The sequence below is a fragment of the Panicum virgatum genome, chromosome 9K, assembly GCF_016808335.1.
Source record: "Panicum virgatum strain AP13 chromosome 9K, P.virgatum_v5, whole genome shotgun sequence".
NCBI lineage: Eukaryota > Viridiplantae > Streptophyta > Magnoliopsida > Poales > Poaceae > Panicum > Panicum virgatum.
In genome coordinates this window covers 53,316,358-53,326,934 of record NC_053144.1, presented here as the reverse complement: position 1 = coordinate 53,326,934, position 10,577 = coordinate 53,316,358, and the positions used below count along the sequence as shown (strand labels likewise).

At 42.3% G+C, this 10,577-nt stretch overlaps 1 protein-coding gene across 1 annotated transcript; it reads left to right on the top strand.

The window, feature by feature from the left end:
• The first annotated feature begins 3,900 nt into the window (after window positions 1–3,900).
• Window positions 3,901–5,432, top strand: LOC120652251 (peroxidase 2-like). Its single transcript, XM_039930015.1, has 2 exons — window positions 3,901–4,248; window positions 4,357–5,432. The coding sequence occupies exons 1-2, from the start codon at window positions 4,012–4,014 to the stop codon at window positions 5,125–5,127; spliced, it is 1,008 nt and encodes a 335-aa protein (XP_039785949.1). The 5' UTR covers window positions 3,901–4,011; the 3' UTR covers window positions 5,128–5,432.
• Window positions 5,433–10,577: the final 5,145 nt, after the last annotated feature.

The window sequence follows — 10,577 nt, the reverse complement described above, 5'->3', positions numbered from 1 at the left end:
CTTCGAACCAAAAGAATATTGACCTAGAACCTGTACTTGGGGCGACTAAGAATGTACCATTTTTTTTTAACTAGGCCTCTAGAATGTTTTCCTGTTGGACATTGGCCTTATTGAGCTGCACATGCGCGCACTCGTCACACTTGCACCTGATTTTATATTGCGCGGCGTTGTGTTCGGCTCCGCTAGTGTGGGCTCCGGCCCGCCTGCCGTGTGCGTTGCAGAACTAAAGGAGGAAACTAGCCCAGATAATTGGGCCCTGAGAGAGAGAACCAATAGAGGCCCATACTCTGACGGTGTGTTTGGTTTTCAAATAATTTTCCATCAAATTTTAAAGCTCTTCAACCCCGCACAAGACCACACAAGAACTGCAAAATTGATCGATGAAGCTTGCGTATATACCTTTGGAGGAATTTCATAATAGTTAAAACAAATAATAAGGATCGTCCATCAGGCTGAAATCGACAGCTAAGACATAAGAGGTACCTAGAAAAAGATACCAAAATAGGTGAGACTCATACCAAAATTAGAAACGTACCTCTTAGTTTTGTAGTTATCAACCTTGGCAAAAGATGAAGAACTGCCAAATCTATCAATAAATTTCTCTAATGACAAGCAAGATCTAATCCTGGCGATCAAGCTGGATCTAAATTGCGCCTTATCCATGAACACAAACTACATGAACATTGGGTTGGTGCCGCAAATCCAATTGTGCGGTGGCTCGTCCCGAGCCGTGCTAGCAGTGCGACGGAGGATGGATCCACGTGCTGCATGCCCCCCCCCCCCCCCCCGCGCACCGTAGCAGTAGGTTTGTACTGATTTTTTCTTTTGTTTTTTCCATTTTTATTTTTTTTCATTTTTATTTTTTCCATTCAATTCATTTATTTTCTCATAGTAACATTTAATATTTGTACACAAGTTGTCTAATAAAATTCTATCCACAAGTTATAACAAAAGCTATATGTATAATTTATATCCGTCATGAAAATTGTGCTACAAAACTATTATGTAACAAAGTTAAGAGCAAGTAGTTATACGCATAAATCCAATGTTGTTTAGAAGTTTTATGTATAAGTTATGCGTATAAATTATATATGTCTTGAAAGTTATGTTAAAATTATAGTCCGTAACAAAATATTACTAACGAGTTATATGTCAAAATTATATACATAAGTTAGCATATTCTATAAATAGAAAGTTGTGGGAATTAAAAATTTCTAAAAGTGGAAAGTTTGCTGTGGTCCGAAATCGCTCGCTCGCATGGCTTGTGGCGATATAATGCATCGTGCTGGCAAACAGTGAGGATTTATTAATCTATCTTTTACTTGCATTTCAAGTTATGTTTATTTGACTCGTGTTCCATGCATCACTTGGCTTTCTCTTCTCACGTATAGCTGGGTAAGTAGAGGATGTAGCCTTCAAACCACCACTCATACACGTCAGGGTAACTTTGCCAGCCAGGCACACCCATCATAAGAGACTACGGACAAGTGGAGGAGACACATTCCATTTTTGGTCAAAGACGACGTCAAAGTGTAGAGTAGCTATTAGCTAGCTCAGCTGATCCCTGACGTCCATTCTAAAATTACGTTTCACCGGCGAAATCAAGGCTATCTTGTGTAAAAAAACAGGGTAGAAAATTAAAATAACCACTGGAAACGTATGGTGGAGGCAGGTATTTCCCAGGTCAGAACGGAGTAGTAGTTGTTAAGAGAGATTGCCTTTTCTCGTTAAGCCGTGAGGAAGATACCAAACCACGCCTGACCCATCTTGCTCTCTTGCTCTGATCCTCGTCAATGGGTCGGAAACGTTCCGAATGGTGATCCGACATCTCAACTAACGGCGGCCCGGAAACATGCGTCCCCATCGTCGGCAACTGGCGGATTGTTTTGTTTTTGTTCTGTGCCTCTTGGACTGTTCGACGGTCGGCCTTTGTTTCTTTATTTTGTTTGTTTTTTTCTTTGTTTTTGGTTAGATAGCTTGTAAAGTCTCTTTTTTAATTAATTGTGCAGTAGGGGGTAACCCCTCTTGTTTATCTCAAAAAAAAAACTGGCGGATTGTTAATTAAAACAGAAAAATCGAGTGAACATATGCAAGAGAGAGACAATCATCAAATGGAGCAAAACACTACTCCCTAATTTCGTCGAAATGCTTGCTCAGTTCGTATGCCTAGATGTAAAATGGTGTATGCATGATCAATGTTTAATCAGTTATATTTCATAGGAATACATGTGTACTCATTGGATTTTTTGATAGTTCATCAATAACCCAGTAAGAACAACAGTCATCCCATCATTTTTACTGAAAGATCATTTGATATTTGAGTCGGCAAGGTATATGTGCATGCGAACTGGACAAACATTAAGAAAGCCATGTAGTAGTGGTTGATAAATAATTGGTGCTTCTGGTACCTATCTAAATATATGACCAAGGATCATGCACTGAACCATGCATCCAAGTCAGCGGCGGCTAAGGCGTAGCAGTTGCTGCTTTAGGGGACCCAGAACATGAAGCAAAGAGAAGAAAAGATGGATAAGGATTGTATTTTTTATTATTCCTCTATTTTTATTATTTATTTACGAATTTAAAAAATTATATACTAAAAGTGGAGTGGCATTATATTTTGGGCAGTAGGAGGGTGCTAATAATTAACCTCCTGGGAGAAGGAAAACAGGACCCATTGCTTCGTTCCGTTTCATCATTACCAATCCAATAAATCCTGCTGATGATGCAGTTTGACTACATGCATATTGATAGAGGGTGGTAACAATTTATTGTTACCTAGCTGTTTGAACAAAATTTTACTTAACTCATACAAAAATGGGGGTAGAAGATATGCACCATACCACATTTCTGATGAGGGCTTGTTTAACTCGCGAATTTTTTTGGATTTTAGAATTGTAGCACTCTTGTTGTTATTTGGCAATTAATGTCTAATTATGGACTAATTAGGTTTTTAAAAGATTCATTTCGTCATTTACAATTAAACTGTGTAATTAGTTATTTTTTCATCTGTATTTAATGCTTCATGCATATGTCCGAATATTTAATGTGATGGGTACTGTAGAAAAATGTTGGAGAACTAAACATGGCAATGTAAGACTCCGATTGTGTATGCTGTAAAGAAAAATAAATGCAATGGCTTCAATTATCCTGACTCAACACGAGGGCTCTCGTATTTTCCTTATATTTATCCTAGAAATTGATGGTTTTATTCTTTTAGCGGTAGGCGATGATGTAGCTATCGATAGTAAAGCGCATGTGGAACCTTCATCTATCTTAAGATGTGCCGGTCAAATTTTTGGAGTATGTGACACCCGGTCCAATTTGGATGTGGCTCAATATTGGTCCATGAGTGCTGCGTGCACATATTTAGTACCATCTTACTAGTTGAGTAAGGGTGGAGTCTTTATCCTCCTGCCATAGCACATTCGGCTTGACCCTTTTACACGAAGAGAGAACGAAAGTGTAAGCAGTGTGCTATGTGTAAACAAGCTACGATAAATTCTCATACGGTAGGATTTGTGTGACTGTATCCATATTAGGTGTAGATGAGGGTCTATGTCGCCGGAGCATAATTATCTTGTGGATTGTTTGAAGGTGATTTGCTCGATCCAAATCTGAGTGTAGGCCTTCCCATTCGTTGAGCAGCCTCGATCCAGGGTCAGTGAAGTGCTGTTGTCTAACAGAGACTAAAGCAACCCCCTCATTTTTTTTCCTTACACCAATCTGAAAGGTAATTATTTACTAGTAAAAAAATAGTAGAGCAAATTTCTCACCGAACTCCTATTTAAATTTTAATCACATGAATGTTGTGCATGATCTAGGCACAGTGACACGGTCAATGTTGCACCCCTTCCTGCAGGCTTCCATCTTACCATCTATAAATATCTTCATACTTGAGCATCGATCTATTCCTCATCATCACTAGCTTCTTCCTCACATTCTGTGAGTCTCATATACCTTGAGCGAGAGATCGATCGAGATACCAACTAAGGACATCTAGTAGCAGCCATGGCCGCTCCGGTCACTTCGACATTGAAGATGCCCGTTTTGGCCGCACTCACCTTTCTGCTCCTAGCCGTGGCGTGCCGAGCCAGCCCGTACTACCCTCTCGAGCTAGGGTACTACCGTTACAAGTGTCCCCAGGCCGAGGCCATCGTGAAGGCCGTCATGGAGAAGGCCATCTTCCACAACCCCGGCAATGGCGCCGCCGTCATCCGGATGCTCTTCCACGACTGCTTCGTCGAGGTATTATTAGAGTCTGCCTCTGCCATAAGTTGGTGCAAATTAAGAATGGATTAACTAAATTGCATTGGTAGCTGGACTTAGTATCTTTGTTTCATTGTTGACTACTAGGGCTGTGATGCTTCCGTCCTTCTGGACCCGACGCCGTTCAGCCCGACGCCGGAGAAGCTCAGCCCGCCCAACAACCCGAGCCTGCGCGGCTTCGAGCTGATCGACGAGATCAAGCACGCGCTCGAGGCTGCCTGCCCCGGGGTCGTCTCCTGCGCCGACATCATCGCCTTCGCGGCCCGCGACGCGTCCTACTTCCTCAGCCACGGCAGGGTCTCCTTCGACATGCCGGCGGGCCGCCTCGACGGCACCTTCTCCAACGCCTCCGAGCCGCTCAAGTTCCTGGTCCCGCCGGCGTCCAACCTCAGCGCCCTCGTCTCCAGCTTCGCCGTCAAGGGGATGTCGGCGGAGGACCTGGTCGTCCTCTCCGGCGCGCACACCGTCGGGCGCTCCCACTGCTCGTCCTTCGTCCCCGACCGCCTCGCCGCTCCCTCCGACATTAACCCCGGCCTGGCATGGTTCCTCAGGAGCCGCTGCCCGGCCAACGCGACGAGCGGCGGCGACGACCCGACGGTGATGCAGGACGCGGTGACGCCCAACGACATGGACAACCAGTACTACAGGAACGTGCTGTCGCACACCGTGCTCTTCACCTCCGACGCGGCGCTCCTGACGTCGCCGGAGACGGCCAAGCTGGTGGTGGACAACGCCAGGATCCCCGGGTGGTGGGAGGACAGGTTCAAGAAGGCCATGGTCAAGATGGCCAGCATCCAAGTGAAGACCGGGTACCAGGGTCAGGTAAGGAGGAACTGCAGAGCGATCAACCACTACTAGCTAGTTGATCACTTGCACGTTGCACCGTGTCATGTACAGGTGCAACTGGAAGATCTTTCTTGAGAAAAACCGCACGGTGATTGGTGAATGATCCATTATCGGTTCAGTTATTGGTTTTTTATATCCATGAGGTTTTTGACTTGTTGTAATGTTGTCAACTGTTATTATCTTTGTGTATTCTTCATTTGCCCTTGTTTGATTTCTTCAAAGCCTGGAGAGGTTTGTGTACGTGATTAATTGGTTTGTGTTTCTGTATTCGGAGTCTATGAAAAATAAAGTTGAACATATAAGTTCAGTTTGTATGACTGTCATGTGTACATTTCGTGCATGTTTTGTTGACTCTTTCATTAATTACATCTTACGCCTAAAGTACACAGCTTTGTCGGCCTGAACTGTGCAAGTATAGCAACTAGCACAACACGCTTTTTTTTTGCACATACCGAAAGGATGTTCCTGGGGCAAATATTCCCTCTTATGTCAAAACTACTTGATGTCTTGGTGATGCATGTTAAAATTTAGAATTTGGTTATTTATTAATTTTATTTCACATGAACTACTTATTTATGTATTTTTTTCTTACCAATTAGTATGGAGATAAAAGTAGTAACTTTTCATAGTTTTTTTTTATTTGAATTTGGCCTTTCATTTAGATATTATGTTTTTCATGGACTCTCATTTAGATATTGTGCATCCAAGTTCATAAGGAAATCAAAATACTATTTTCAATATTATTTTATTATGATATAAAATAAATCCAATGGTATAGTTTTTTTTCTTTTTTTCTATTTTTTTGCAGAGAATATATATGATATTTTTTAGTACTCTCTTATTAATAAGATAATAGAAGATTAGATAATATGACTGGATCAAATGTGTTGCGGCATGTTAACAAACCATGCACCATAAAAAATGAAACATAATAATGTAGAGAAATAGTATAAAGCAAATTTAGCGTGACATTTTTTTAGATAAAAGAATATTGAACAATATCCCGGCCTCTATATCAAAGAGTTATATCCGGCCCTTATTACAAACTTTGAGAGCTAAACAGGAAGCAAATTACAAGCCACAAAGCCTATTACTAAACTGCCACCCGTTCCGCGCAAAGATGTCCATCGCAGTCACTTCCAAGGCGCGACGTGCATCTGCAATCAAGCCTCTGTCCTCCTCCTTTTGCAAAATCGCCCATAACCTGGTAAGATAAGTGGCCCGAAAAAGGATCTGGAGAACAGTTTGTTTTTGAGTATTATGAAAAACGACATCATTTCTGGATAACCAGATTGACCAGAGAAGTGCACATAAGCACGTGAACAAAACTTTTTTCTTTTCCCACATAAAACCCTGCAGCCACGACCCGAATAAATGCACAATATTATTAGGTTTTGTAAGGCCGAAGGTGATGAAAATTATCCTCCAAAGTAATCTAGTCATATGGCACCTGAAGAAGAGATGCACAATTGATTCGTCATTTATGTAAAAACAACATTGTTTGCTCCCCTTCCAGTTACGCTTGGCTAAATTATCATTTGTCAAGATAACCCCATGGTGGAGTAGCCAAATAAAAAATTTTATTTTCAAAGGAATTTTCAATTTCCATACGGGCTTGTTTATGGGTAGAACTCGAATATCTAAAAGAGCTGAGTACATAGAATGAACTGAAAATTGGCCACTTCTGTGAAGTTGCCAGATTCCGATATCCGTATGGAAATTGAAAATTTAACGTGACATATCAACCCTTTTTAACATTTGCCGTTTCATTAGTGACAGGGCGGCTCTGCTCAGGAACCAATCAATGGACAAAGATGTGTCGATCATTTCATATTATTCTACCTCGGCAACCCATGCTCGGCGAGGTGAAATGTCGCTGCCGCGCGTGCTTCGTGGAAGTACAGACTCTATGCGTACTACCTCCGTCCTAAAAAAGTCATCATATTCTATTTCGAAAGTACATGTATATGTAAAAATTAATTAATGTCAAATATAAATAATAAATAGAGACAAAAATAGTTATTTTATATTCTTATTAATCTGTCCTAAAAGCTCATACCATTCTCCCTAACCACTTTTGGGGGTATAAAAAGTTCAGCTTCCTTGAGATCCTCCGAGAAAAGAAATGGAAATTTGCTGGGCCGGTCTCTGGTCCAGGAAAAAGTCATGCTGCGAACGAGCCCACAGCAGTTCACTCTTGTTGGGCGCTTTTTTCTTTTTTATATTTTTAAAAAAATCAAAGTTTCAAAAATATATGTCCGTTTTGAAAAATTTCAAAAATACCCCCGGTCGCCCCCCATAGGGCAACAGGCCCTAAGTGTAATTTTTTTTCTTTAAATTTGCAACGAGGTCCCTGGAAAAAAGGGGGCCTGTCGCCCGTGGGGGGGGGCGACAGGGTCCCCTCCCCCCTATATAAGCCCTGGCCGCCATTCGCCGCCATTCCCGTTGTCATTTGAGGCTAAAAATTCAGGAAAAAAGAGAGGGGTGAGGAGAAGAAAAGCGGCGAAGCTCTGCCGAATTGCGTACTTGTGATCTACCGGTAACTTCCGTATGAATCCATTGATATTGTATAACAATTTAATTTAATTAGCAGATTAGCTGAATTAGATTTGGTGCTTTAGAACACTCGTTTAGTATTATAATTTCAGTACTATTACAGACTTGTTTTTAAATTAATTATGAATTAGAATAGAATTATGAAAGTACCTTATTGATATTGCAGCATAAGGCAATGGCTGCCTCCAATTGTGGAGGATTTTCATGGACCGAAGAAAAATCTAGTATAATACTTGATATCATGACCCATCTTGTTATCAGTAAGAAGTTGGATCCGTTAGCGGATGGTACGATAGAGATGGTGTTGTTCAAAGTAGTAGAGTTTATAGATTTCACATTATTTCGAGGTATTACGACGCAAGATGTAAAGGGACACCTGCTAGAACGTCGGAAGATATACATGAGAGTATGTGAACTTGCGAATCATCCTAATATCATTGGATTCTTACAAAGTTCTTGTAAGATATGGATGCGGCCAGAGGTGCATGAGATGCACATTAAGGTAACTCTCATTCAGTTGTAATCTCGTCCGTCATTTCGAATCCATATTTATGAAACAGTAATATTATTTTTTAATTATATGCTAGGATTACCCCGAGAACACGGAGTTGATTAACAAAACGATACCAAATTTCCGTAAATTGGTATGTATCTTCGATGGACTTATGCCGCAAACTAGACGAAGGAGGTGGATAAGATCTTCGGGTGATAGTACTTGGCCTGCGCAAGAACAGATGCCCGGAGGTTCGTCGAGTCATGCTTCAGCACCTCAACCACCAACTTGTGTTAACTGGGATGACGACATAGATGACTTCATGCCCCCCAAACCATGGCCTCCAACACATGATGTTCCTTCCCCTTTACATGATCCTAGAATCAGAAAAGAGACAAAGGGAAAGACAAGAGGTTCGTCAAGTCATGTTGCACCACCTACAGCACAAACTTGTGTTAACTGGGATGACGACATGGATGACTTCATGCCCCCCAAACCATGGCCTCCAACACATGATGTTCCTCCCCCTGTACATGAACGTAGATCCAGAAAAGAGAGAAAGGGAAAGGCAAGAGGTTCGTCGAGCCATACTACACCACCTGCAGCACCACCATCTGTCAACTGGGATGACGACCTAGATGATTTCATGTCATGATCTATAACATATGATGTTCATCGGTTTAAGATGTATTCGCATTTAGTTTTGTTAATGTTGTATTATGCTTGTATGTATGTCTCGTACTTAACTTTGTATTCACTGGACATGTATATAATGTCGAGTTTGAATCGTACTTAGTCGTAATGGAGCATCGAAGTATAAACATACCATCTATTGTATGTAATGAAAAATACGAGAGTGATCAGAGGCGAATGTTGAAGTGTATAAATAAGCGGTCCACAGCTATCTCATTACAAATAAACATCAGAGATACAAACATCAGATATAACTAACCACCCCTAGGGCGTTGGACCCTCTTAGCCCTCTGCTGGGCACGGACATGGCCCTGGGAGCTTTTCATGTCAGTAGAATACTAAAAATCAAACATTTAATTAATATAACGATAAGAAATAAGAACTAAGAAATGCATTATATAATGTGAACCATCAATTTTTACATCATAATACAACGATAATGAAACACACATCACACATGCAGTGGCATGGCAGAACCCGTTGCAAACTACGGTAAACAGATTCCGGACTAACCTAACATGCCTTAGGTAATTTAAAAAAAAACAGAACAAACACAACGATGCAGCATGTCACTAGCACTAGGGTAGTCCTAGTAGCCGTACCCCCACGTAGCAAACTGCGTTGAGCCTTCTCCGCAGTATCCACCCATTGCAGGTGGTGCAGGCGGTGGTGCCGGAGGCGCAGGGCCCTTCTTCTTGTGACAAGGGCAGTTGCAGTAAGGAATAGTGCATGGTTCATCCTGTGAGCCGGCAGCATTGCTGGTATCATCAACTTCGTCGTCTTTGTTACCCTCGCTCACTTCCTCATAATGGTTCACCTTGCATTCCGACCGCCATCCATCCCGTCGGTGCACATCTGCACTAAGTAGTCCTCACCATGTCTGCATTTTGGCCACAGTTCTCTACGGTTATCATATTGTCGAAGAGGAGTTTCATTGGTAAATTCACTCTTTTGCTGTGGCGGAAACTCAAACACTGGTTCCGAAAAGAAATCAGGTCCAAGAGGCCCCTCCCATATTATGGGGTCTCCCTTTTTTCCCCCTTTTCCTTTCCCAAAACCGTAGTAATTCTTCCCGCTAGACCCACCTCCAGACATCGGGTATACAATGAGCTTTGGTGTTTGAGTGCTGCTGGGAGTTCACAAACTTCGGAGTATTTATAGGCGCACAATGGTCTGATACCCGGAGTGTGGAGTGTAAATGCACCTAAAAAGCCTACATGACAACACAGTGAAGAGGCTAGATGACCTAATACTGAAAAGGCTAGATTCGATTCTCGAAATGACTACTCGATGCATCTCTGTGCATGCTGACTTACAGTACTACATTGCTGCCGCTCGGTCGATCGCGCCTAGATGCCGCCTTCCCCACTACACGCCACAGACCTTCGCTGTAGAATGACAGGTCTGTCGTCCTCGCCAAAGAGACTGCTTTGAAGGTGAGCTGGTGTGGTTGCCGTGTTGTCACATCTTTTTGAAATGGTGGAAGGGCACTGCTATTGGGTTGTCGTCTTTTGTCACGTATGTCTGGGCAAAGAATGCGATATTTGGGAAACCCGTGATCGCCGTGCTGAGCAGTGGCAACCTGTGATCTCGTACTCGCAGCTAGATGCACTATGGTTCCAATTTTGAGCTATTTGAGCGTGTAGTCATCATCATCGTCGGCAGGATCTCGGCCGCTAACTCCTACCGCACCTAACTTGTTCTTCATTAAATCACGGAA

What these genes read in the sequence shown, in the direction of transcription:
- LOC120652251 (XM_039930015.1), top strand. Translation starts at nt 4,012, where the DNA reads ATGGCCGCTCCGGTCACTTCGACATTGAAGATGCCCGTTTTGGCCGCA. An exon ending in TCCACGACTGCTTCGTCGAG is followed by an intron (nt 4,249 to 4,356) that starts GTATTATTAGAG and finishes GTTGACTACTAG; the next exon opens with GGCTGTGATGCTTCCGTCCT.